The sequence below is a fragment of the Balaenoptera acutorostrata genome, chromosome 15, assembly GCF_949987535.1.
Source record: "Balaenoptera acutorostrata chromosome 15, mBalAcu1.1, whole genome shotgun sequence".
Taxonomy (NCBI): domain Eukaryota; kingdom Metazoa; phylum Chordata; class Mammalia; order Artiodactyla; family Balaenopteridae; genus Balaenoptera; species Balaenoptera acutorostrata.
This window is the reverse complement of record NC_080078.1, coordinates 88,399,052-88,426,393: the sequence shown is the minus strand read 5'-3', so window position 1 is coordinate 88,426,393 and position 27,342 is coordinate 88,399,052. Positions and strand designations below refer to the sequence as shown.

Genomic DNA, 27,342 nt, shown 5'->3' with positions numbered 1-27,342 from the left:
CGCCGGCGGAGGCGAGAGGAAGGGCAGCCCAGGTGGAGGGGACAGCACAGGTAAAGGCCTGGTGGAGCACGGCACGTCCAAAAATGGAGACAAAGTTCCAGGAACCTGGAGAAGAGGGTGTGGCACGTCGGAGACGGGGAACGGTGGGGCAGCTGGGGGACAGGGAGTCCTGTGCCCAGCACAGAGGGTGACTTTCTGAACCTCAGCCGGGGCTGACTGCAGAGGCCGATGGGACCAAGGTCACAACACACGGGCGCATCCGTTACCCGCTGCTGCATCACAAACATCCCCACGTGCCGTGGTGAAAGCACCAGTTCCTTAGCGCTCGTGATTCTGGGCTGTCGGGGCGGGTCTGCTGCGGGTCGCACGTGGGCTCTGCACTGGGGTCAGTTCGGGGCCTCCTTCTGCACGTGGTCATCCGGTGGCCTCAGGGCTCCGAGAGGGCGCCCGAAAGCACAGGCCTCACACCAAGCCTCCGTCGTGCTGGCTGGCGTCTCAGCGGTCAGGGCATCACGAAGCCAAGCCCAGGGTCCCCGTGGGGGCGGGAACACGGGCGCAGACCCGGGGGGGGTCCTTCCTTGGCTGCTGTTTCTGTGACAATAGACCACAGGCTTTACAAGGGACTGGGCTCGGCTGTGAGGGAACTGACGACCGACGTGGGAGCTCCGCTGCCTGTGGGCCTGCCTGGCCGTGAGGACACGCAGGCAAGGACACAGGGCCCAGCTCAGGGGACATGTCTGGGGCTGCGGGCGCCACACGTGGGGTCCGGACTGGGTGGGTGAGGGAGTGAGGATGACAGGGAAGTGGGAGGGCGAGGGACTGGGGGCCCTAGAGACCACAAAGGGCTGGGCTGGGGTCACCGGGGGAACCTGGGTGAGGATCTCTGAAGGGGGAGCGGCCCCTCATGACAACCCTGGAATAGGGGCCACAGAGGGGCCTGGAAGCCCTGGGGCTTGCTGCTGAGGGGGGCTCAGGTCACCCCACAATGGGCAGAAAGACCCTTCACAACCTCCCTGTGGCTGTTTTTGTAATTAACAAAGGTTGCTGCCCTTTAAGTGGGACGGGCTGAAGTCCAGGTAGCCCCAAGGGAAGGGTGGGCCTTGCACCTCCCACCCTCGGCTGCCATTCCAGCCAACCTCAGATCGTTCTGGAAGCATCCCCCGGCCCCCTCCCCCTCCGCTGTGTGCACACAGGGAACATTCCCATCCCGTTGGTCTCCCATCCTCCCTGATATCTTGGAGACTGTCCCGTTTCAGCCACAAAGATGCCCCCCTCATTGTTTCCTAGGCTCCAGAGAATTCCATGGAACAAACACGTGGTACTCAGTCAGTCTCTGGCTTCTGTAGCTACAGACAAGGCCACAGTGCATGCCCCCCACACATGGGGTGGACTCCACGTGAGATCATTCCTGGGAACCACCCGAGGCACGAGAGGGACAAGCCCGGGGCCAGCTGGAGAGCTGGGTGAGCGTCACCAGGCGGCTGAACCCTTCTCCCCACGGCAGCGCTCAGAGCGGGCGCCACTAACTGATCAGGGCTTCTCCTCCCCAGCACAGCGCTCCGAGCGGACGCCGCTAACTGATCAGGGCTTCTTCCCACCGCAGCGCTCAGAGAGGGCGCCACTAACTGATCAGGGCTTCTCCCCACCGCAGCGCTCGGAGCGGGCGCCGCTAACTGATCAGGGCTTCTCCCCACCGCAGCGCTCGGAGCGGGCGCCGCTAACTGATCAGGGCTTCTCCCCACCGCAGCGCTCGGAGCGGACGCCGCTAACTGATCAGGGCTTCTCCCCACCGCAGCACTCGGAGCGGGCGCTGCTAACTGATCAGGGCTTCTCCTCCCCAGTGCACGGGCAGCCACCACCGCAGGGGACGCACGAGCGGCGCCGGCGCCGCAGACTCTGCTCACGGACGCTGACAGGACCCCTTCGAACATTTACCTGATTGGAGAATCCGTGAATCAGGTGTGTGGGTTTCAAAAAACCCCAAACGTTACTCCCCCCCCGCCACGAGGCCCCCGCCTCGTGGTCCTACCTGTGTGTGACACACGTGTTCAACTTCCAAAGACTCTAAGGACGCGATAAGACACGTTAACGTGGACACAACTGCAAACACACGTCCACCTTCCTCAAGCGACGCGGGGCCACCTCCTGTCTCAGTCACCACCACTCCGCCCCCTCTGCCTCTTCACAGGACCCTGGACTCGGGGTGGTTTCCTGTGGTTCGGAATCTCCTCCCCTTCAGAATCCACTCATCCTTCCAGTCAAGGCTCCGATCAAAAGGCTGAGACCGTCACTTGCAAGGTCACGTGCCTTCCTGTGCCAGGCGGTCACGTCTCACCACAAGCGCAACCATGAGGACCCGACGACGTCATCCTCCTTTAAACAAGGAACCTGCAGCCCAGCAGGGGGCTGGGCTGTGCGCTGTCACAGCCGAATGAGAATCTGAGCCCAGGAAAACACGCCCCCCAGCTCCACGGGACTCCACCCTCACCCTTATCCCAGGGCCCACTGCCCGCCCTCCACCACTGCTACAAGAAGAACCCTGAGCAGCCCCGGTGCGGTCGCCCATCTGCTCAGGACCGACACGACGTTTCTGGAGCCTTTGCGGCAAAAACATCTAGCACCTTCTCCCTGGAGCCTTTTGACTCCCGTCACGTTCACACGGCAGGGTGCGCAGTCGTGGTGCCCGCCACAGATCAGGAGGTCCAGGCTGGCCCGACTCTGCCCAGGTCCTGCGACCTGGGGACATCAGCACCAGGCCCCCCTCACTCGGGGGTGGGACGGCAGCTCCTACTCGTAGCCCGGGGATCGCAGGTGACTCCCAGCACAGAGGCCGGTGCCCAGGCCCTGACCACTGGCCCAGGGAACAGGCTAGGGGCAGAGGGCCGGGCAGTTGGGGATACATCAAGTGAGTGTCACAGGGCCCCTGACTGCGGTCCCTCCCTCCGCCTCCAGACTCTGGAAGACAGACACAGCCCTGGAAGAGGCAGGCGACTGCTTTAGGAAGGGATGGGTGGACCTTACCCAGGTGCTTCCATCGTCCACCAGAGGGCACCCGGGGCAACACCTGCGTTGGAGCAGCGCCTGCAGGAGGGCTCTGTGCCAGGTTTCACTGGGCAGAGGGGACAGAGGCCTGGCGGTGGCTGTTCCCTCCCGGAGAATACACTTCCCCACCCGCAGGGGCTGCACTCAGAGCCTCCACAGGGCAGGTTCAAGTGTGCTCAGGCGCACCACCCTGGCCCGGGTCCCATCCCCGCCCCTCCCCAGGGCTGGCCCCAAGGACCAGAGTGAAGGGACACCATCACTGCCATCCCTGGAGACCCTTCCCAGGTTCTGCTCACTGGGGAGAAAGCGCTTTCAGAAATGGTTCATTAGCCAAGTTCGTGGGCGTCCCAGAGCGCCCACGCCATCCTCAACTGTGAAGGCAGCTCGAATATTTTAAATGGTCAATTTACCGCCCTTACGAATTAGCCCACACGTTCTTCTTCTTTTTTTTTTTAATATTTATTTATTTATTTGGTCGCTCCGGGTCTTAGTTGCGGCAGGCAGGCTCCTTAGTCTCAGCACATGGGCTCCTTAGTCGCAGCATGCATGCGGGGTCTAGTTCCCTGACCAGGGCTCGAAGCCGCGCCCCTTGCACTGGGAGCGAGGAGTCTTAACCACTGCGCCACCGGGGAAGCCCCTGTCCCACATTCTTTAAGAGAAGTTGCAGGTCTGAGAGAGCACAGGGCATCCCCCTGCAACCCAGATGGCCATCCCTTACCCCTGTGCGCCCACCCCTGCCCCTGGGCACAGAGGACGCGGGGGCCAGGCTGCCGCCCTGTTGGTCTCACTCTCCCGTGCCAGACCCATACCAGCTGCCCACCGGTCCCGCAGCTCCCGTGGAGCCCGTCTCCCCCTGCACGAGGTGCTGGGGGTACAGAGGGACAAGCCAACATTCCCGCTCTCCGACCAAGGAAACCAATACAAACAGTAACGATAAAACTTACATTTATTAAGCAACTATTATGTGCTACGCGGCAACGAGGCCCCCACACGCCAGCCGAGGCCCGCTCCCGGGGGCCCCTCCAACGTGCCCCAGCCCAGCTGCGCGGCCCGCGGAGACAGCGGCAGCCCCACCCCCACCGGTGGTGCCCAGAGCACGGCCTCTGGTCCCAAACCAGGGAGAGCGCAGGGCAGGTTCCGGCCTGCAGGCCAGCTGGCCAGCTACAGGGCCACTGAAGTTTGCTGAGACACCGCTCACCTCCACCTCAGGACCTCTGGCAAAGTCACGTCCCCTGTGGTTCTCACCTGCGTCACACCTGCACTAACGCTATGCTTGGTCACCACAAGCAAAACCACCTGAGCACGCAGCCCAGGTGCCCCAGATCAGGCTGGCTCTCCCAGCCCCGCCAGTTTTGGCGCCTGTACCTGCTCCCTGCAGACCAAAGGCAGGACCACCCAAGACTTCCTCAATCTTTGAGACCCTTCCTACCCCTGCTCCTTGATTCTCCTTGTCTGGTACACCCCTCCCCCACGCATCCTCTTTTACGAGTTGAACTGTGTCCCTCAAAACGATACGTTCAAGTCCTAACTCCCAGCGTCTGTGATCAGGGCCTTATTTGGAAATAGGGTCTTTGCAAATGTAATCAACTTACATTTGAGGTCACATGGATTCGGGTGGGCCCTAAATCTTGTGACTGGTGTCCTTATGAGAAAAGGGAAATTGGACACAGACACACACACAGGAAGAGGGGCCACACGAAGATGGAGGCAGAGGTGTGGGGGGGAACGCGTCTGCTAGACGAGGAGCTCCAAGGGCTGCCAGCAAACCCCAGAAACTCAGAGGAAAGCCTGGAACAGATCCTCCCTTGGAACCCCAGAAAGGAACCAACCCTGCCAACACCATGACTTCGTACTTCTGGCCCCTAAAACTGTAAGAAAATTAATTTCTGCTGTTTTAAACTACCCCGTTTGTGGTAATCTGTTACGGCAACCACAGGAAGCGAATACAACTGCCTATCCCAAACACTTGCACTAATGGAACCAGTGTCACAGATGCTCCAGCATGTACCAGACACTGACTATGCCGGACACTGTGCCAACCTGGGGACACAACAAGAACAGGTCACCGACACGAAAACCTGGGAGCCCAAGTGATGTGTCAAAGTGCTGTACTCACCACATGACTGCCAAGGGGGCATGAGGAGGGGACATTTCAGTGGGGCCTTGAAGGCTGAGTAGGAGTTTGCCGGGCAGGTGCCTATCCAAACATACTCTAAGGACAAGAGTATACTTCTTGCTCTCTTACTACCCTGCACGCTTCCAAGGAACCCCTGGCTTTTCTCAATGCTCTGAGCATGAGCACGTGCTGTGGACACAGAGTGTAGAACACGGACCTCTCATGCCCTCTCAGGACACCAGTAAAAGAGCCCCGGATACGTATATTTACGGACAAAACACCAAGGTGAGTACACAGACTGCGAGCCCTATCAGGTCAAATCAGGTGACAGCCTAAGGTGAAGACCCATCTCCAAAGGTCAGCAGGCAGATTTTCTGCCCCGGGATGCAGTCTTTCTGATCTGAGGTTCGGAAGCAGTGCTCCAACACACACTTTTGCCTGGAGACTTCGGGGAGCTTTAATAGGGGGTGGGTGCAAAGTGCAAATACCTGGATGAATGTTGACGCCAAGGCACCTTCAGGAACAGTGAGTACACTCATCACACTTAAGCTCCAAAAGGCCAGGGTCCGCAGAGGCCCGTGGGCTGCCAACGTGTGCATCTGAGCCACAACGCTTGACTCTCTGCCCAGCCAAGAGTCCCACACGGAAGTCACGGTCAGGGCAGACCCTAGAGCCGCTGTCTGGGTTTGACACCTGCGCCACCATTTATCAGTGGGCACTCAGCCTCCCTATACCTGTCCCCTGATCGATAAAATGGGGATGACGATAACCACCACGAGAAAGTAAATGAACTAAGACCTGCAAAGCCCTCAGAATAAGGCCTGGTATACAGTAAGCACCCCATAAGTGTTGACTAAACAAATAAAAACACCCCACTTTTAAACCTGCTTCTCAAGTCATCTCTTTCCTATTTAGCGTTTACTGAGGTTTCTCATTTGTCAAAACCAGTCCCAGCAAAAGTAGTCTCAAAATAGCCAAGAGGCTGAGGACAAGTCCCCCAGGTCCTGTCACGTCATCAAGGAAGAAGGGCTATGACCATCAAGGTGAGTCCCTTGGGGAAAAAGGAGGCTCATGGAAACTAAGGGATACTGCCAAGGACCCCAGATGAGAAAAACAAACAACGTAGCTACCAAAGACACTGAGAAAATTCAAACGGGAACGACTAACACCCCCTTTCTTCTGAACTTATCTTCTAAACACAAACAATAGGAAAATTTAAATCTGAATTTCAAAGCTTAAGGCTTTGTTAAAGGTGCCCCCAAACCCAGGAGAAGGTTATCTCTAGACCACCACGAGGCCAAACTTACAGAACGCGAGCAAGGCTGTAAAGCGAATCTGTAAAGTTTCTGTTAAGTGAGAAGTGTGGCCAGGTGTCACGCTGAAAAACAATTTGACACGCGAATAAGGGCGGAGAAGCTTGGCCAGCAGGTCAGCCCCGAGGTGTCGCGCGCTCCTTAAAGGGCTGCGAGACTGCTAGAACGTCGTCCCACACTCTGGATGCGCCCCTTTGTGCCTCGGAGTGCCAACACCTAAGGCGGCGGGCGTGGCCGGGTCCCCGTCGCCCCATGCGCCCCGTGGCGCCTCCACCAGTCAAGCTGCGCGCAGGGACCGGGGCCGCCCACCTCGCAGAGCCACGGCTTTCGCCAGCCAGGCGGGTCCCCTTAGCGCGCCGAGCGGCCAGCGGACACCACCCCGCGGGCACCCGGTCCCGCCGCCTTGCGCCCCTGCCCGCAGCCCCTGCTCCCGAAAGCGGCGGGTCCCCACTGTGCCCGGAGCGGCCCGGGGTCGTTCACGGCTTGGCTCCGCCGACACCACCCCGCGGGCCGCCCCGCGCCCCCGCCCAGGCTGGCGCACGCCAGCCGCGAAGCGCGCGCCGGGCCACGACGGGGTCGCGGCGGTCGGCTGCGCCCCGGCTTTGTTCGAGCCCCGCGCCCGCCGGCTGCCCTCGACCCGGCCCGGCACCGCCCGCACCCTGCGGCCCCGCAGCCCCGGCCCGCGGCCCCCAGCCCACCTTCTGGATGGTTTGCTGCGTGACCTCCCCTTTGCCTCTCGGCCGGGCGGACGCGAAGGCCACCGACATGGTCGTGGGTGCGGGATCAGCCCGAGATCATCGGGGTTTATTCTCCGGCTGCTCTCGGCGGCCAGAGGCGCTCATTCTCCGCAGTCGCTGGGGGGCGGGGGGCGTGGGGGGCGCCGCGCCGTGGGCTCGCCCGCCCCTGCGCCGCCGCGTCGCCCTCGGGCCCGCCGCGCCGCCGCCCCGCCCATCGCCTCAGCCCGAGGACGAGCCCCATACGGCGCCCCCGGGCGGCCGCTCTGCGCCCCGCTCCCGGCCCGCTGCCACCCCGCCGGCCCCCGCGCCCGGCCGCCAGTGGTTCCGCCCGGCCCCGCCCCGGCGCGCGCGCACGTCCGCCCGACGCCGCCTGACGCCTCCGGACACCGCCTTACGCCGGCAGCGCAGTCGCGTTGGGGGCGGGCGAGCGGCGTGAATCGCGGCCTGCGCGGCCGTGAGTGTGCGCTTTTCCCGGTCCTGATCGCGTCGGCCCGCCGGCATGAGCTACGACCGCGCCATCACCGTCTTCTCGCCCGACGGCCACCTCTTCCAAGTGGAGTACGCGCAGGAGGCCGTGAAGAAGGGCTCGACTGCGGTGAGCGGGGAGGCCGGGCGCGGGGGACAGGCGGAGGCCCGGGCGGCTGGGTGGGGCCCGGGCTCGTCTTGCCGACCAGCTTCCCTGGGGTCCGCGCTGACGGGCGCGCGGTGGTGCGGGGCTTGGGGCGGCACGATGGTGTGGGGCGCACTCGGAAGCCGCGACGTGGGCGTCGCTGCGGGGAAGGGGCGCTGCGAGCCGCGGGCGGGAGACGTGAGGACAGGCCGGGCGGCTCTCCGGGCGCCGGCTTCCGCGTCCGGGCGAGCGGGGCGGCTCCTGGCTCGGCAGGCGCTCTGCAGGCCGCTGGCTTCGGTGCCCCGTGTCCGTGTCCGGAGCCGTGCGCGCGCCTGGCGCCGACGCCATCTTGGCGGGGGCCCTCGCGTGGACCTGGGGGGCTGGGGGCCGGGCGGGGCCGGGGCGCGGGACTCCGAGAGGCAGGGCCCGCCCCTTGTTCGCTCCGGAATGCTCCTTAAGGGAGTGACCCCGCGAACTGTGTGTGGACAGCTCCCAGGTAGGCGACTACCCCCCCAACCCCCGCGGAAAGCAGTTGCGCTTAAAGTCCGGGTCGGCCTCGAGAACAGAGGGCGGCCGGTGCCGGCATCAACCCTGCAGTTCCCGGGCCGCCGGCGCGGCGGGCAGGCTCCGTCTTGGGTCCAACTGCTGAGTCCTCCACCCCTTTGGTCACTGCGCCAGACCCATGTCCCGTCGCACCCGAGCGCGCCTCTCATTTAGACGAGTGCTTCAGATATAAATACATGCTGTCCTCAAGACACATGTCAGTTTGCTGGATGATGGTTTATCTTTTATCTGGTGTTTCAGAGGTTTGAGTGGGCAGAGAGAACACACACACGATTCTGTAAATTTTGAAGTATTTTTTGTTTCTTGAATCTTTTTTGAAATTAAGGCCCCAAATCCATCTTGTGACCTGCCTTAGCTTAAAGATTGTTGGGGTCAGCTGACACCCCCATCCCCATACTATCGTGGGTCACGCCAGGGTGGCTACCTTTGCTTAACCTGACTCTCTCTGGGCCTGGCCTTCTTTCCCTTGGGAACTTTGAAGACCGTGGAAGACAGTTCACGAGAAAGCTCCTTGAAATCTGAAGCACTGCCAACCAGTGCTTTTCTGCACCCCACGTGGAGACTTCTAGAGGTGGAGGCTGGGGTGACGCTAAACATCCCACAGTGCGCAGGGGCAGCCCCTCACAGTGACGAATTAGCTGCTCCAGGTGCCTGTAGGGCAGAGGCTGAGAGACCCTGCTCTGAACTAAGAGAAGAGGTTGCTTTTCCAAGTGATTGTCTCATTTGTGTCTGCTGCTGCTTCGATTGAGGGGTTTAACTGGCAGGCAATGACTTTTCTTCCCCCCATGTTTTTAATACATTTTTCTCCACGCTACAGTGTCAGCCGTAAACAGAGAGCCGCGGGCCTCCCAGTAATACTTGATACGTTGTCCACCTGATACCATATCAGGCACTTCCCCGCCTCTGTGCACATTGGTTTCAGAAGTGCAGGAGAGGGGAGTTCCTTGGCGGTCCAGTGGTTGGGACTCGGCGCTTTCACTGCGTGGCCTGGATTCGGTCCCTCATTGGGGAACTAGGATCCCACGAGCATTGTGGCCAAAAAAAAAAAAGTGCACGAGAGAGAGGGGAATGTTTTGGTATAGTTCTACAACCACATCAACACTGCTTTCAGGACACCTGACTTCATTGTTAGGGACTCACACTCAAGCCTTCCAGAGACTCTTCGATTCACGGGGTTGAAATGACACGTGTACACATACACACTAATGATACAGTAGTTACTCCTTAGTTGTGCTGTAACTGGAACTACGTATCAGTATTTTAAGGCACAAGACTAGGCACCTAGATTGTGATACCTGGACTGGCTCTGCCAAAAGTGGATTGAGACCCACGGTGTGCAGGGTGTGCGTGCCACCGCTGGGGTGTTCACAGGACCACGTTAGCATCTGCCGTTAGTGCTCCGTGCCTGCTGGCAGAACCTCGTGTCAGCTCCTGAAGTGCAGTGTTGCCATTTATTGAAGGTTGGTGTCCGAGGAAAAGACATTGTTGTTCTTGGTGTGGAGAAGAAGTCAGTGGCCAAACTGCAGGATGAAAGAACAGTGCGGAAGATCTGTGCTCTGGACGACAATGTCTGCATGGCATTCGCGGGTAAGTCTGGGGCCCGTGCTGTATTTCTCGGTCTCCTAGAACAGTGCTCTGGAGGTTAACCTGGTGGAAGGGCTGTTGAGGGACGGGAAAATTGGGTAACCTGAAATCATTCAAAAGAAAGGGCTGGCCTTCAAGAAGAGGGCTGGCCACAGTTGCAGGGGGAGGTCCTCCCCAGGATGCGGAAGCACAGGGGCCACATGATTAAACACCCCGGGATGAGGCGCTGTGCTGTCGCCTCCATCGCTGCCGGCAGGAGAAAGGTCAGCTGTCACAGCTAACTGCGCCCGTGAAGTGGGGAGAGCTGGACAGCACCCTGCTCTCGGGACGTGCCGTGTGTTCTTGCACTTCTGGGTTTTCATTCATTTCCTTCCTCAGCGGGGAGGTCAGTTTACCTGAGCTAGAGATTGACTTGCTTTGTCAAAAAATTAGCATGTTGACAGCCTGTGTAAATACACACAGCTCCTCGTACACGCAGCTTTCTCAGAGAAGCTCACAGAGGCTGCTGGTTCCGCTGGTGGTCACTCAGAATGATCTTGGTGCTGGGTGTCAGAGGACCGGCCGAGGGTGATTGCTGTTCACTCGTGTGATCTGCGCTGGCCTCGACGATCGGCCAGACGAGGGGTGGCTCAGCGGGAGCTCTCTTCGTGTTCGTTGCAGGCCTCACTGCTGACGCAAGGATAGTCATCAACAGGGCACGGGTGGAATGCCAGAGCCACCGGCTGACCGTGGAGGACCCGGTCACCGTGGAGTACATCACACGGTACATCGCCAGTCTGAAGCAGGTGGGTGTGTCTGCCTGCCGTGGCTCGGCTAGCTGTGGGCAGTCACTGCTTTGTCGTGGAGTGTCCTGCCGCGTTACCTCACGTGGCCGCACGCATCACTGTGGGGAGATCAGGAGACCATACTTGTTCCATGCACGTGGTCCTAGCCTTGACTTCTCTCTGTGTAGTTTTACCATATTTATCCTTTTAAGTGGCATTTGTTGTGTTCTTATTTAGTGGCATGGGGTAGTCCAGATTCATATTTCCAGAGGGAAATGATGTAGTTCTTGTCTTGTCATTTTGAATGACCAGTCACCAAGCAGTTGGGAGGGGGCTGAAAGCCACGCCCACTCTGGTGAAATCTTAGTCACCTGTGAACCAAAATGTGTAGCCAGATTGCGTCTGCTGTCAAAATAATTCCAAGTAGCCCCAGCTGTGCTTCATGATGCAATTCTGGTCTTTCTGAGAATGAAAATGCAGCAAGAGAAGGAGGAATGCTGAAAACCACGGGCTCATTTCATTTCTCACCTGAATTGCAAATAACCTGAACGTGGGCTTAATTTATTTTCATCCCTTCGTTAAAAGCTGTGTTTGGAACATCATGTGTATTTTACTCGTGGTGGTTAAAAGCTGTGTTTGGAACATCATGTGTATTTTACTTACAGCGGGTTCTGGGGGGCCTTCGTGCCAAGGCAGCAGTGTCACTGTGTCTCTTTTTCCACTAGCGCTACACACAGAGCAACGGGCGCAGGCCGTTTGGCATCTCTGCCCTTATCGTGGGTTTTGACTTTGATGGTACCCCCCGACTCTATCAGACTGACCCCTCAGGCACGTACCATGCCTGGAAGGTGAGTCCCTGACAAAACAGAGGGGCTTTGTGTTGGGCCATCTTGCCAGTAGAAGCAGCTTTGGAGGCCACTGGGACCTTGAGCTGGCCTAATCCTGTAGATAGGTGTGTACACATACACAAGTGTGTTCACGACACAGTTGTGACACGGGAGCTGAGAAGTCGTTAAGCGCTGCTTTTTGGGAGGAAAGGACAGCGAGGTGTAAGGATACGTGGCGTAGTCAAGTTGCCCGCGTGTCTTTCAGGAGAATCCCTTTCTTGGTAGGAATCAGCACCAACTCCACATAGCCCTTTGCGAAAAGAAGCCATGGGGCAGGGCCTGGAGTACGGGCCCGCCTGCCCCAGGCCGCCCCTCACCGTAGCACATGGGAGCAGGGTGGCACTGGCCGGGCCACGGGGGTGGCGGTGCGGGTCACTTTCTTGGGCTGGCTCTGGATTGTCACACTCTGTGCCGTGTAACACCCATCCCTGTTTCAGGCCAACGCTATAGGCAGGGGTGCCAAGTCAGTGCGTGAATTTCTAGAGAAGAATTATACTGACGAAGCCATTGAAACAGACGACCTGACTATTAAGTTGGTTATCAAGGCCCTCCTGGAAGTAAGTTTGTGTTTGAAATCTGGGCAATATGTTGAAGATGCGCACGCCGTGGTGGTGGTACTTGGGCTGGGCGGAACGGACAGCGCAGAATGGAGCAGCTGACGTGTGGGCAACAAGGAGGTGGCGAGGGCGCCAACCGTAGCACCAGGCACTGCTCTGGGGCTGTATCAGCTCCTTATACGTCTGGGCAGTCCAGGCACCGAGAGGCTAGGTGGCTTGCCCAAGCGCTCAGCCTTTCCGAGGCTCGAGCTACCGCTATAGAGTCAGGGACTTAGAAGCGCTGGGAATAGTGGTGGAAGCCGTCCTTGGAGGTGCTAGGGGGTGAAGCCAAAGAGGCAGAGGGGGTCCAGACGTCCGGGCTTAGTGGTGGGAAAGGCTGAGAACAGATGGGAGGGCCATGAGCACACATGCTGTGCAGGAGGAGGGACCAGCAGCCCCGCCCAAATCCAGCTGCCTGAAGGCAGGAGGATATCGCTAAGGACTGGCCACATCAGTGCGCAGCTAGGACACACACTCTGGGTACTGGGACCCCGGTGTCCCACCCCCATCCCCTTGTGTGGCAGCGCTGGGTTCGGGCTCACAGGGCACATGAGGGCACTGTTTGGTCTTGAGGTGGGTGAGGTATCTAACACTCTTCTCTCCCCTCCGAGGTGGTTCAGTCAGGTGGCAAAAACATAGAACTTGCTGTCATGAGACGAGATCAACCCCTCAAGGTAATCACCAAGTTGGTTTGCTGTCCTTACCTATGGAGTGTTCCCAGTGGTCAGGGCAGGGGTAGTGCACATTCAGGACCATTTTGCTGTGGCTTTAGCCCCGAGAAAGATTCTTTCCAAGGATCCCCACAAATGAGTCAAAAAGAAAGCATTCGCGTGCTGGAAACCTCAGCTGTGCACGTTTGCTTCTGCTTTATAATTATCACTTACACATCAGTTCCAGCTTGTTCCCTGGGTCAGGCATATGTGGCCTTGCTTTCCTGTAGCAGCAGCTGGAAGGGGCATCTGGGGCCTGTGTTCGGGGGCCCTTGTGTGGCTAACCATACACTGTTCCTTTGATAGATTTTAAATCCTGAAGAAATTGAGAAATACGTTGCTGAGATTGAAAAAGAAAAAGAAGAAAATGAAAAGAAGAAACAAAAGAAAGCATCATGATGAATGAAATTTTGCCTGTAGCTATTTTTAAATTCAAATCATGGCTGATTTTCCAAATGACATGTAGGCATTTCTATCCCATTTATCCATACTAAGTGTCCTACAATAAACTTCCCTGTTTTTTAACCTTTCTTTTAGGGCTTGATGTATCCTTCAGGTGTACTGATGGCTCTTTAGAAAGCTTGCTCGCTTTGGGTCTCTTGGAGCCATTCCTTCCAGCTCCTCGCCAGGCTCTAAGACAAGGCAACGGCCGAGTGGGGCTCCTCCCTTGGGGTTTGTGGGAAGGCTTTACGGGGTCCACACTGCTGTAGACGGGCGCCGTGGTTACAGAAACTCAGGGTTTCTCCCATTCAGGAGTTCTAAACAGGATGACTGTTCTTCTGCCTTTGTTCAAGTCCTTAATGAATGTATGATGTCAGGACGTGGGGACAAACAGTGCTCAGTTTACATCTTGAGCTCATTTTGCAGAGCAGTAGCTGTGGAACTTGTCTTGAATTTCTGGTTCTAGTAGATGAAGTCAGCACTCCTGTTTGCTACCTCAAGGCTTCTGGCTGTTTCCTACCCTCACTCCCTTTTTAGCCAGAAAGATGACCCTTCTTCTAGCTTCCAGTCCACAGCAGGGTGAGTCATGGTCCTAAGCTTTGCCTTTACAGAAAAACCCTAACCACCCTTCTCCTGCACACCTCTGCTGCTTCTCGTGAGGCCCTGCCGCCAGCCCTGGTGATGGCATTGCTTTTTGGCTTCCTTTGCCCCAGGAGAACTCACAAAAGGCTTCTGAGAAGAGTCCTTGGGCTGGTTGTCTCTTCCGACCACAGTGGTTGGTAGGACTCCCAACGCCAGGGCTCTGCTGTCTCCAGCTTCTCTTGTACTCTGGGTTTTCATTCAATGGCATATGTACGTCAGGATTCTAAAGAGGACTAAAGCGTATCCCTGGCTGTCCAGTGGTTAGGACTCGGTGCTTTCACTGCTGAGGGCCCAGGTGCAATCCCTGGTAGGGAAGCTAAGATCCCATAAGCCACGCGGCACGGTCAAAATAAACAGGGGTAAAGAGGCCCAGAGACATGTTAAACTTAGCCTAAAGTGTCTAATTGTCACAGTGATTGTCAGTTTAAAGTTTTAATAGCAAGGTTAGTCATAGGTGGTAAACTGTGACTTAACTATATTTAGACTCTCTAGCAGAGAAATACCTGTTTAGCCTGAGTGCTGAGTCACCTACCTAGTTTAGTGCTAAGGCCAGTTGCATGTAGCAGGTCAGCTATGGAAGGTTTTTATTTTTAATTGGTCAAAGATGTTAGCAAAAAAATGGAAGATTGCTAAGAGTTTGTTAAATTCTGAAACTACCAGCAATGCTCAGGATCTGTTGGGGAGAGGTAGACAGCCCGGAAAAGGAAGCTGGCAAGAACACAAGGCTGCATGCAGATGTCACAGGCCAACTCGGCCTGCTGTCTGGTCCTCCTCTCAGCCTGAATCACTCACAGATGGCCAGGTGGGCTAAGGCCCTGAGATTGCTTTTTAAAAATCACCTGGAGGACTTCCCTGGTGGTGCAGTGGTTAAGAATCCGCCTGCCAATGCAGGGGACATGGGTTCAAGCCCTGGTCCGGGAGGATCCCACATGCCGCGGAGCAACTGGGCCCGTGCGCCACAACTACTGGAGCCCGTGCTCCACAACAGGAGAGGCTACCGCAATGAGAGGCCCGCGCACGGCCAACGAGGAGTGGCCCCCGCTCGGCGCAACTAGAGAAAGCCCGCGCATAGCAACGAAGACCCAACGCAGCCAAAAATAAATAAATGAATGAATTTATATAAAAAAAAAATCGCCTGGAAACCCACTGCAGTGAAATTACATGCTTTCAGTCTGAAACCAGCCAAGTCTTGGCTTTTCTCTGTAGTCCCAGGGTCCAGCCCTGTAACAGGTTCCAAGGCATCAACAACATGAAAGTTCTGGGGAGCTTGGAAGCTGTATTATGGCAGCGAAGGGGCCACTTCCGAAGCAGGTTCTCTAAACTAGTGTCCAGAGTATCCGGAAAGCAGCACCACTCACCCCAGGAAGGTGGCTCTCAGTAACCTAGGGCCTGGTTCATTGCCCTGTACCCAGACTGGCCAGGTCTCAACTCCAGAGTGCCAGATGTCCCCCAAATCTGAACAGCACACAACACCTACCTTGGGACAGGCATGTGAGCCATGATGTAACTCGGGCAACAGAGTCAACAGGATTATTTATTTTCAGAACAGAGAAGAAGAGGGTTTTAAAGGTTTGCATGTTTGTTTATAATTACAAGTTTACATTGCTCCAACAGAGCAGCCACATTGCTATGTTCTAATTCTTAGCCATTAATTCCTACAAAAATAAACCTAAGCTTTTACAGTAACTTAAGCGATACAGAACTGAAACCGTTAGGCCTGCTTAAAGGGATTTAGTTACCAAGGTGCTTATGCTCACCACCATGCCCTGTCAGAGGGACGCATGCTTCTACTGAAGGTCTGATCCTTTTGTTCATGCAACAAATTTATATTCCCCACCCTCCCTCCACCCACCAGTAAAACAAAAACACAGAACTATTTACAAGTGAGAGGAAATATGCTCTCGGTCAACCGACCTTGCAAAAAAAAAAAAAAAAAAAAGACTGGCTCATTTCCAAGTGGATAAGAAGACACCGAACAGTGTTCGGCCAGAGTCCAATGCTGACTGGCCTGGGTCAGGGACTGGCAGGGAGAGGGCAGGAGGGAGAGGGACACCACAGAGGAGCTTGTCCTGGGCATTCACCCCCAGCCCCGATTCCTATGGAAGCCACACTCCAAGTGACAGCTCCCAGCTCCCTCCCGTTCAGGGCCCCAGACCCCGCCAGCCCGCTAGTCGCCGCTAGTCGCCGCTGCTCGGGATGTCACGGTCGTCTGGTTTGCTTCTACAACATGAACCGTGGGACACCCCACTTTCCATGCCCTAGGCCCCCCATGCCCCCATGCTGGCCACGCCTGGCTCCTAGGCCCCACCTGTGGCAGTGGGTGCCAGGCCAGCAGCACCAGCAGCCAGTTGGATTACAGAGATGCGCTTGGCTGCTGCATTTGCCAAATGGGATTTGGTTCCACGTTAAAAATCAAAGCTGTCCAAAAAAGGTCACAAAGTGAGGATCACACGCTTTCGCTCTAGAAACCTTTCTGCAAAATACCAAAACCTTAGAATCAGGCTGTGCACAACTAAAAAGGAAAAATAGGCCAAGATACCTCAAAGAGGTTTCCCATATACACGTCCCCCCAAAAAAGTGGTTCTAACTTAGACCACGTCCAAGTTTGGTTCAGTCCAAAACATAAGCAGTAGCATGGTAATTTTCCAAACTCAGTAAACAAAGTGACCCACGTCTCCCGCAGGAAGTGCAGCGTTTTCCAACGTCCTCGTAGACACAGCCTGGCATCGGTGCCGCTTCAGCGAGAGCCTGCGAGGAGGAGACACAATGCCTAGTGAGCATGTCCAGGCAGCTCCCCGGCCCGAGCCCAGCACCGTGGATGAAGGGCAGGGGCTGCTCAACCTCCCTCCCACCCCAAGTCAGGCCGGGGCTTCCCAGACCTTCCCATCACAACCCAAGGTCATCGTTTTTGTTCACACCGGGGGGCAGGGAGGCAGCTCCAGGTCCCACCCGTAGCCCACTCACCGCCCAGCCCCTACGGGGCACACACGTCACCCTCGACCTAGTTAAAAACGCAGACTCAAGGTCAGTGCAAGGCCAGGCTGGAGCTGAGACCTGGCTTGTAACCATCTCTCCTTCCTGACCACACCGGAGTGGGGAGCACCCAGACCCTCACTTTGACAGCCCCGGGGCCTGGGTCCCACCGTCCCCAAGAGCCCCCTGGGGGATTCACTCAGAGGGTCACGGCCTCAGTTTGGCTCTGAAGCTCCTGAAGAGGCTTCTCCTACCTGGCAGCCCCGTCCGGATGCCCCCTCCCCCACCAGAGGACCCCAGAGCTCCCCTCACTCACCTTCGGCTGCCTCCTTACACCCTGCCAGTCCCAGCTCTGTGGGACGTCGGGTTACGACGGGCCGCACCGTTGCCCCTGCCCCCTCGAAATCCACCCCGGAAACTACGGCCACGAAGAAACCTTCCCGACACCCCGAAGGTCTCCGTGTTGAGCTTCCTCTCTTCAGCCCACGTCGTCCGCCTGGAACTGAACCAACAAGACAAGGAGCGTGAGGCCGACTACAGTGGGCACCTCTCACAGCTCTCCGGGCCGGGCCCCAGCCTCACACAGCCGGGGAGGGAGAAAGGACAGACGGACGGATGGTGACTCGTCACTGGAGCCACTGGGGGGGGCAATCCAGTCAGGACCCTGGAGCCGGAGACTCAACACTGCAGGGGCTCCCAGCCCAATTTCCAACCAGGCCTGTCTCCCACTGGACGGGGCTGCTCGGTATAAACCTCTCACACCTGCGTCATCTAAGGCCGGCACGCGACACCAGCGTGCTACGAAGGAAGCCCTCCCTGCTTGCTAGGCCCAGGGCCCGTGCAGGCTCCGAGACCTGGAGCAGATCACGGACCCCTCCAGACGAGTCTCCAGAAATGAGGAGGGGGCTGGGCTAAACGGAGCAGGGTCTCCAAGGCTATGACATGTACGCTTTAGGGGAGGTGCGGACGCAGCACCAACGCTGCCAGCACTCGTTTCTGCCCCTCCAGCAAGGACCCCCCGATGTCCACCTGTGTGCCACGGGGCTGCTCACAGGCAGCTCACACGCAGCACACCCAGCCCAACCCCCTGCTCTGCTGCCACCCCCGCCCGACCTCCTCACTCCAAGCAGCAGCAACCGCAGCCTTCAGCCGTCCAGGCTCTCCTCACAGCCCAGCAGCAAGCCTTCAGGGCATGTCAGAGGCCAAGCCTCTCTCCCCTCCTCCAGCACTGCCCACTACCCCAAAGCCTCTGACGTGACCACTCAGCTTCCATGCCTGCCCCACCTCTGCCCACTCTCCACAAAGCAGCAGTGAAACCTCAGAAAGCACTGCTCTCCCCAAGCCAGTTGTCATCGTGACCTACAAAGCCCGGCAGGGACCGTCCCATCTTCATCGCTCCTCCCTGACACCCCCAGGCTCCGCTCCAGCCACACAGCAGCTGCACGTGCCCGCCTCCGCCTTGCACCCCGTCCTGCGTTCACCCTCCCACTGGCTCCCGAACCTCACCCGAGACCTCGGCGCTCCACTCCCCTCACACCCAACACACGCCCCAATCTCTCCCGCCTCACTGCTAGGTGTTATCTCGTGTGCCTGTTTTTTTGTTCTCTCTTTCCCCTGCCAAAACGTAAGAGGGGTGGTGGGGGGAACAGGGACCGCCCGGCTTGCTTTCTGCTGCTCCCCCAGTGCCCGCAGTGTGTCTGCTACTCCATCTGCGAACGAATGGATCTGAGTTTCCACACCGTGCCCGTTCTGTAGACTTCGTTTACTGTCTAGCTGGTTCTCGGGCAACATCTGAGCACCAGCTGTTGGGTGCTAAAAACAAAGCACGTGACAGAGTCCCCGGCCTCAAGCAATCAGGTGGGTGAAAGAATACTGCGAACACTCCTGCCAGCTGCCTCAGGTAGCAAGGGCCTAAGGCCACCAAGGTCAGACCAAGAAGCAGGCCCAGGCGAGGTGGTACCGAACGGGAACATTGACGTGGTGGGGAGGGTGGTCCAGCCCAACCTTGATGAGAAGGGGGCAGCTAAGCAAAGAGGGGCCGGGACCTGGGTCAGATCCCTCAGGTGCCTGTGACCGCCAGGGCTTCCCACACCACCACCTACCGCTGGCACCACTGGGCCTGACGTACCAATTACGGTAATAATGTGAGCCTAAGAGATGTGCCTTGAACCCAAGATCGGGGTCTAGTCTCCAAAAGAGCATGCCCCAGTCTCAGAGTTTGGGGGCAGAGTGTCTTCCCACCAGCTCCCCCAGGCCTTGCCCGGCCCCCCAGCCCCCTGACCTGGTCTTGAGTTCAGAGGAAATGTTGTCAAAGAAGGACTTGGATTTGTCATAGTAGCAGTTGGGCCCCAGATGATCCTCCTCAGCAGGGGCCTCGTCACTCTGGGTCACCACCGCCAGGTCCTTCTCCTCCCCTTTCTCAGCTTTGTCGTCTACGCAGAGAAGCAGAGCGCTGAGATGCCAAGGAGCAAACAAAGCCCCTTCCACCAGGACAGGTCCTCGCTGGGCCACCTGAGGGCTGTCCTCAGGCCTCCGGGAAACGGCCGCGAGCGTTCTGCACTAAGTGGAAAGCTCTTCTGGCTCCTCGCTGCTGGTCTCGTCCAGCCCCGGGCCCTGCGATCTGCTCCTCATCCCCCGAGCACGGTCCTCCCCCCAGACTCCTCTCCTTTCTGGGAACTCCTCAGACGGCACGGTTTCCCCGCCGACCACCATCCCAGCTGCCCCCGCCCGTCTCTCCTTGACCTGCGCTGTGGACACTCCTGGGGAGGGGCAATTTTTCAAACCTTTAAAATTCAGTTTCTTCTTAAATTCTTTGTCCAGCTCCTCTCGGTTGAACTGGGCATTTGCACTCTCAAAATCAAAGTCGCCTTCAAACTTGATTGTGTTTTCCTTGACGTTAGTTGGACGGCTTTGCCCTCTGGAGCGATTCCTTGTTCGTCTGTTCCCTGTGAGAAGGAAAGGACAGCCCTGGCTGGTAAGCCACTAAGTCAGCGTTACTCGGTGTGAGACAGAAGACAAAGCGGGGACAGAGCACACCGAAGCTGCCGCTGAGCCCAGCACCCTGAAACCGTCGCCCACGGAGAAGCGGGCAGGAGCGGTAAGCGGAGCGCGACCGGGTGGTTCTCGGCTCCCCAGAACTCAAGTGGCAACAGCTGTTACCTGATCGCCTCCTCTGAGGTCTTCTGTTCTCGTCATTCACCTGCCCTTGAGTCTGCACAGCTGCCGGCTGAGCTACATCTAAGGCGCAAAAAGGAAGAGTAAGGCAAAGCACCTGCGAAAGCAGAGCCCGGGGACGGGAGCAGAGCCTGGCGACGGGAGCAGGGCGGCGCCACCGGGGACTGCGCAAGAGCCGGCCCTGCAAAAGCCTACAGGGCGGGGGGCGGGGGTGTCTAATTAAAGGATAAAAAAAGAACCCCAGGAAGCGCTGTGCCACTGAGAACACGAATAAACTCCAGGGGAGTGAGTATTTAAGTACCGCTGGCGGCCTTGCTGCTTGGCGGGGCTGGGCGCCCGTTGAGCTGCATCCCCGCGGTGCCCTTGCCAGGTAACAGCTTTTTGGTGTTCAGGTTATCAAGAGAACCAGTCTGGACAGCCTGCTCCACCATGGGGCTCTTGCTGACTGAGACAGCCGGAAAGCCAGCTCCTGAGTTGAGGAGGAGGAGAGGTTAATAAGAGAGACAAGGAGAAGGCCACACCCCCTCGCCCCCGACAGACACAGACACCCCTCGTCCAGCGGGCTGTGCGGCAGGAGGAAGGCCACCGCCTGGAGAGGCTCTAGCGAACCCAGGCAAAGCCCCCACCCCGCACCATCCCCTCTGCGTCTAACCCAGGCAGCAAAAAAGCCAGCAGGCTCCCCCAGTTAGGGCATCCGGAGGAGGGAAAAACAGCCCAGCACAATAAGCACCTCTCAAGCGGTTTAGAAAAAGCTTCCCCCAAACCACACAAGCTCTAACCCCAAGGGAGCTCGGCAGTCCCGAGATGCCGGTGAATTCACGGTCTGAGAATGTGTTTCGCTCTGGGCCATGCTGGACAAGAACCACCCCAGTCTGGCATCTTCCACAGAATGCAGTGCTCAGCCTTTGAAGTTAAAATTCTAGAACACTGTCGTTTTTGCTTAAGGCACAATAAAACCAAAAAGGAGGAAGTGATGAGAGCTGACTACAGAGAAATAACAGCCTGCATTCCTCCGGGTGAAGGCTCATCATAAGAAACGAAGGGTTCCCAGGCTGCCCTTGGAGACGGCGCTGCACTGAGTCTGTTCCCACCACACGGCATCCCCAAGCCTGAGCGCAGGCGTGCTCAGAACCCGGCCTCAGTGGAGGTGCCCCTCACGAGATGGGCCTCTGCCGCAAGAAGAGGACAGAGAAGGGCGTGCCACACACGTCAGGCCATCTCCTCCTTTCCCCTCCCACGTTCCGGTGGGCACTGTTTAAACGGGACAACTGAGGACTGGGGGGAGGTGCACAGACTTTTGAGACAGAAATAAATGAGCCCTAACCATGGAGTAACTATTATCGGAGGGGCAGCCCAACACAGTGAAGACTGGATAGTCTACCTTTGTTTTTAAACATAGAACAGAAACTATTGTCAGAAATTACTCTGAGAAATTCCTCACAACCGGATCAAAAGTACTCAAAGGGCAGGCCCTACATACTGATACTTCTTTTTTTTTCTTATTTTTCTTTTTTGGCCGTGTGGCATGCAGGATCCTAGTTCTCCCCGACCAGGGATTGAACCCGTGCCCCCTGCAGTGGAAGTGTGGATTCTTAACCACTGGACCGCCAGGGAAGCCCCCCTACTGGTACTTTTAAGTGTCCTCTGTGATGGGCATTCGTCGACCTAGACCACTTTCTCTGGCCTAGCGCCTCACTCAGCACGGCCCTCCCTGAACAAGACGGCTGCTTCCTGCTCACGCTGTAACTGGATGGGGCAAGAATCTTGGGCTCATTTGCTTTTCATAAAAACAGATCAAACTATCTTGCCCTAAGAGCAGTTTTATGTAAGTGATCCTAAGGACAATGAACTATCTTGTGCAATTTTTAAGTGGGGAAAGAACCATCAGTACCGCTGTAACTCAGATCCACTGGCGTCCATGCAGGAAAGCAACACATGCGAAGTAGCAGATTGACAGTAGTTGTGTGCCATGACGAAAGCCCCAGGTATCATCTTGGACAGAGTCTCTGCAAAGGTGAGGGCGGCGCACACAGCGCTCTCACGTCAGACCTCCGGTGAAAGGAGAAGGCCCAGAAAGGGCAAGAAACCGCCCACAGGTGCGGCACCCGGCAGACAGGTGGGACAAACCAGTGTTACCAAGCCGGTCATCAGGCCCACTGCTCACCCGGTCAACAACTCAGGCTAGCCACCCAATTTTAATGGTGCTTCATTTTACAAAGACACCCGAGGCCCCCTATGCGGAACGCCCTGGATGGGTGAGGAATGTGCCACACGGATCCTAGAGCAGCATGCCTGTTACTTGGGGGATCGCCCTGCAGTCTTACCCAGCAACCTACACTGCATTTAGGACCAGCAGAAACCCCGGGAAGTGGCCTTCTGTGCAGAGGGACGTTTCCCATACGTGGCAATCACAGTACAGGTCAAAACAGACCCTGGACCCAGGAGAGTGAACAAAGTGCACTGCTGGTTCTTTCTAATACCCTCTTTAAAATTGTGAGAGTTAATAAGTCAGGATTACGTGCAGAAACACACAGAGGCAGTTTAACTGATCCACGGGCTTGGCAAATTATCTGCTACAGCTACTGTCATTCTGGTCTACTGGTTTACCCCCTCGCTCTTAGGATGGCTCGCAAGACAGCATGCAGTTCTGCAAAACTGCTGTTACCCTTGGAAGTGAGCTGATGTGACTCTGAGGACATGTCAAGCTCTGAAACGGGCTGTGGAGATGGAGAAGAACTAGGGCTGGAAGCCGCGGCTGAGGCTGGAGGGCTTACCAACTTTTCTAAAAGAAGATAAAGGAGAAAAGAGCAAAAAAAAAAAAAAAAAGCACACAAATAAGTAATGAGAAACTCGTCTTGTGTATAGCAGGCTTGGAAAGAGCCAAGCCATCTCTCATAGGACACTTTGCTCACACAAGCCTAATCTAGAAACAGGGAGCCAAGCAGAGAAGGGCTCCTGCACCCCAGGAGCAGCAATCAAGACAACGAGGTTCTTCTATGAGAAGCACGTGACTCATATGAGTGAAGGGGGTGATGCCTGCAACTCCGGGGTTTGAATGTGCCGCAAACCTATGGCCAAGGTGACTCTCACTCCACACGTGTAGAAGCGAACCTTACTCAACCTCAGGGGAAACTTCCTTTTTGAGCAAAGCACTGACATGAGAATGGTAAAAGGATAGGATAGGTGGGCGTTGCATTTAACTTTTGTATTTATAGGCTGACAAATGTGCAAATGATTAGAACTCATCTGTAATTACACACATCGGTTATTTCTTCTTTAAACCAGACGTACCACAACTTCCACCCAGACACAGGCTGACACTTTAAATGAATTTTGATTCGATTCATCTGTTCCAAAACTCACCCTGCTGCCTCTTCCACTCAACTGGGGAGTTACTAAGCATTCTAACTAGTTGAAGGGCCACTGAAGAAGGTGCTCAGTGTGCGCTGCCAGCTGAACGTGACACGAATACAGCGTCCCCACCACCAGGGTCTGGCCCCGCTCATGGATGTCACGGCACAGGCACTTTACCAGGTAGAAAAAGGTTACTCACCTAAACCCAAGGAAGCGGCATACTGCTGGCTGAGCAGGGAGCTGGCGGCCAGCTGGCTGTAGGGCGGCATCCCTCGGAAGGGGCTGTAAGGCACGTGTGGCTGGAAGGAGGAGGCCGAGCCCGAGCCCAGGGAAGACTAAGCAATGAGACACACAAGTGAGAGCAGCGCAAGGCCCTCCTGTCACCCTGCCTGGAGAGCACCGTGCAGACTGGGAAAGGCAGCCTGATCCGTCAGCCTGCTCTGGGAGGCCGAGGCGGCACTGAGGGGCGTGTGAGCCTCCAGGGTGGCCTAAGGGGCCCAGAGCTGCCTTTTCCACGTTCACCCCCAGCTCCACCTGCCAGGTAATTCTAACACGACCTTCTCCTAACTCCATGAACCCCTCTAATGGCCCCACTACCGGTCGTCAAGGAGTCCAGGCTCTGCCAGGGATGAGGATGGCGTCCTCACCTGGGCCCTGGCCCCAACACGCCGGGGCACGGCTGTGTAGCCGGGGAACTACCCCACGCGGCGTCCTCTCTCCGGCTCCCCGTGCTCCTGGGAGGCCCCTTCGTCCCTCAAGGCCTGGCTCAAGCACTTCCCTCTTCTGGAGTTCCCAAGGCCGCTCACCTCAAACCTTTCAGAAGTCTGGCCCGGGGCTTCTCCACGTGCCCACACAGCCCAGCGTGCAAGCCCCACCCTGCAGGGAGCACGCTCTGTCCCGGCGCCTCCTGCAGCGTGAGCCCCGCAAGAGTCGGTGAAAGTCGAGGTTTACAAGCCAAGAAGATATTAGCCTGGACTCCCTAGTAATCCTGGGCAGAACACGCCATAACACAGCAGGCAGGCACACGGCATGACACCTGCAAATTCAGCATCCCACAACGCTGAATTTATCATCGGGACAGTGTTGGGAGAGCGAGCCCTGCTGTCCCAAGTCCGTTCTAGCATCTCTCTCACGCACAGCATGAGCATGCCACCGGGGCTTCAGGCTTACCCACCCGAGACAAAGGACAAACGCCAGGTGCCAGCAAGACTAAGAGCACTCTCCCCTGCACCGCCCAACACGCTGGGCCGGCCTCACTCTACAGCACACCCGGCGCGTGCCGCAGGAGATGAGGCCTCCCACAGAACGCCAACAGCTAGACAAAGTTCAACTGCTTTTCACGAAAAGGCTATTCCTCGAGTTGAGCGCTCTGGCCAGATGACACCCAGCTCCGCCTGGAAGCCAGCGCCTCTTAGAGACGGTGCCCACGGCAGAAACGGGGCAGCGCACTTACTTGAACAATAGCAGGGTCCTGAGGGAGCGCATGCTGAGCTTTCGGAGGTTCACACACAGTAATGTCTTTGATGTCACTTCCCCGGAAGATGATGTACTCATAAACTTCCTCTCTAGGGGGGGCAGGCCTATCTGTGGGACGGTCTTCAGTACCAAAGGACCTCACTTAGGGGTTGAGAAAAAGAAGGGTTATGTTGTCATCCTCAACCAAGTGCATTCAATCAGTCCTCCCATAGAAGCCATCCACAGCATGCAGTTTCCACGTTTCAACAGCTCTGCCCCCGATTATCAACGGACAATACCTGCAAGACCCCAGCTGGCAAAGCTCCAAAAAGTTCTAGGTCACAAAGACGACCACGAACGATTCAGAGCCTGACAGTCTCCCTTCCAAACACGGAAGGCCAGCGCTCTTGCAAAACGACGTCTGCTTTGCAAATCCAGCCCCCCACCCCTGCCCGCCGCCCCGGTTCACATCTGACTTTGCAGATTAAACAGCCCCAAAGCTGCTTTTTGTTTGAAGCCTCGCAACACACCGCCCCTGGGGAGTCTCTTTTCTTCTGAGAAAAGCCAGCAGGTTGAGTGTCATCCCCACCCTTCTGCCCACAAGCAGCCTGGGAGGAGCTGGTAGGGAAACAATGGAAGAAAACGGCCCAGAACGCGGACCCACACCACCAGCGTCTGTGCCTCCCGGAGGGGTTTCCTAGAGGATTAACCCCTACCGGCAGGGTTCAAGGAGCCCAAGCAAGTGCCTCCTTCTCAGGTCTCTGAGGCAGAGCTGGGCTTGAAGCAGCCTCTATCTAATCCTAGCACAACTCCCGCTGAGGACCAGGGACTACGCTGGGCCTCACTTTTTCCAACGGGGGTCTCAGGCCAAATGTAGCCAAAAGCCAAGAGTACAAGTGACCACAAAATCTTACAGTACTAAACTATGTCCTGGAGCAACACGTCTATCGGAAAACTTAAATACTAGGCTTTCAAAGGAGCTACTCCCAGAGCTGGGAACTGACCGCGACCTGGATGGGGGGCTCCCTCTAACACAGGAGCACGTAGCTGTGCCTTGACCCTCAGAGGCCCAGCCCAGTGTCTCCAGCCTAACAAGAGCAATCAAACAAACAGGGTTTCTGCAGACCTGGCTGCACTCAGCACTTCCAAGAGGCAGGGGAAGGACACAGTCATCGTCCCCGGAGAATGAAGACAAAGAAACTTTGGGCCCACCTCCAGCCTCAACACGCTCAGAAGAGGCTCTGGACTCCGGCAGAGCCACAGTACAGCCATCTTTCTCTAGGTCTCCCAGGGACTTCAGTGTGGTTACCAGCGCCCGCAGGGAGGGGTCGGTCACAAAAGGGTAAACCCACAGACTGAAACGTCTGAACTAGAGTAGAAAGACGCTTTAAACAGGAGCATGGAGCCGCCAACCGATGCTCCTATCCCGACAGGAGAATCCATTAAGACGTGGTTATTTGTTCAGGCTCAAGGCCCCAGCTGCTTAATAGGTTCCAGAAAGGCTTGCAGGAGTCGCGTTTTCTCGCTCCCCAGCCTTCTGGGGAGGCCCCGGGGAGACTCCGGGCCCCTCGCCCCACCCCTCCCCCACAGGGACCGGGTTCTCAGCGCCAGCTGCCCCCTCCGCCCTCGGGCAGCTGGGGAGGAAACAGCCTAGCAACGCCGACTCCCCACCTGCAGAGGTGGGCTACGCCGCGGGGGAGGGGGGCTACGCCGCGGGGGGGGGGCGGCGCCGCGGGAGCTGGACCCGCCCCCACCTCCCCACCCCAACCCCGGGCAGGGCGGGCCGGCCGCACACAATTACGCTGCCGCCGGGGCGCGGGGAGCCCATTGTGCAGGCCGAGCCCGCGGAGGGCAGGGGCGGGAGCGGCGCGGAGGCACAGGGCGCCCCGGGGGGCGCGGGCAGGATGTGGGGGCGCCCCGGGGGGTGAGGCGGGACTGCGGAGGGGAGCCGGGGAGGGGGGGTGGGGCGGGGGCGCGGGCCCGGCTGTTGGCGGGGGCGGGGCGGTTGGGGCGGCCGCGGGGCGCTACCTTTGGCGAGCGCCACCGTGGAGTTGTCCGTGTCGATGGTGTAAAGAATGCCCTCGTAGCGAATCTGCGCCTTGGAGATGAGGCTGATCTTGCTGCCTAAGTACGGGGTGCCCGAGGAGCCGCTCATAGCGGCGGCCGCCCGGCCGGGCCTGGCCCGCTCGCCTCCGCGCGGTCGCCTCGCCGCCCGCTCCTCCGCCTGTGCGCCGCCTCACCGCCGCCCGAGGGCCTGCGCGGGGACCAGAGAGCGAGCGACGGCGCGCGGCCGGGGGCTCTGAGGGGAACGCGGGGGAGGAGGGGGTCGCAGCAGCCACATCCGGGTCCTGCGCCGCCACGCCCCGCCCCCGCACGCTCG

The 27,342-nt window shown here is 57.6% G+C and overlaps 3 protein-coding genes across 6 annotated transcripts in view; 1 reads left to right on the top strand and 2 right to left on the bottom strand.

Moving 5' to 3' along the window:
• SS18L1 (SS18L1 subunit of BAF chromatin remodeling complex) overlaps positions 1-7,480 on the bottom strand; it is a 30,083-nt gene extending 22,603 nt beyond the window's left edge. Inside the window, exon 1 of the mRNA XM_057528903.1 lies at positions 7,170-7,480. Coding sequence (XP_057384886.1) covers positions 7,170-7,238 — 69 coding nt within the window. The 5' untranslated portion in view covers positions 7,239-7,480. The remainder of the gene's footprint in view (positions 1-7,169) is intronic.
• A 120-nt stretch (positions 7,481-7,600) lies between these two features.
• Positions 7,601-13,453, top strand: PSMA7 (proteasome 20S subunit alpha 7). The gene is made up of 7 exons (XM_057528904.1): positions 7,601-7,803; positions 9,843-9,969; positions 10,627-10,751; positions 11,456-11,578; positions 12,055-12,174; positions 12,825-12,887; positions 13,230-13,453. Exons 1-7 carry the CDS (start codon positions 7,708-7,710, stop codon positions 13,320-13,322), a joined length of 747 nt encoding a protein of 248 aa, XP_057384887.1. The 5' UTR covers positions 7,601-7,707; the 3' UTR covers positions 13,323-13,453.
• Positions 13,454-15,527: 2,074 nt separating this feature from the next.
• On the bottom strand, positions 15,528-27,269 carry LSM14B (LSM family member 14B). Of its 4 annotated transcripts, none has more exons than XM_057528898.1 (10): positions 26,991-27,269; positions 24,961-25,124; positions 23,707-23,842; positions 22,819-22,935; positions 20,455-20,622; positions 20,139-20,216; positions 19,763-19,924; positions 19,261-19,411; positions 17,296-17,481; positions 15,528-16,754 (listed from the first exon to the last, which is right to left on the bottom strand). In XM_057528898.1, exons 1-9 carry the CDS (start codon positions 27,115-27,117, stop codon positions 17,310-17,312), a joined length of 1,275 nt encoding a protein of 424 aa, XP_057384881.1. In that variant the 5' UTR covers positions 27,118-27,269; the 3' UTR covers positions 15,528-16,754; positions 17,296-17,309. The 4 variants fall into 4 exon arrangements, with proteins under 4 accessions (XP_057384881.1, XP_007185286.1, XP_057384882.1 ...); XM_007185224.3 differs by lacking the exon at positions 26,991-27,269 and adding an exon at positions 26,175-26,301; XM_057528899.1 differs by lacking the exon at positions 20,139-20,216.
• Between the last annotated feature and the right edge of the window lie 73 nt (positions 27,270-27,342).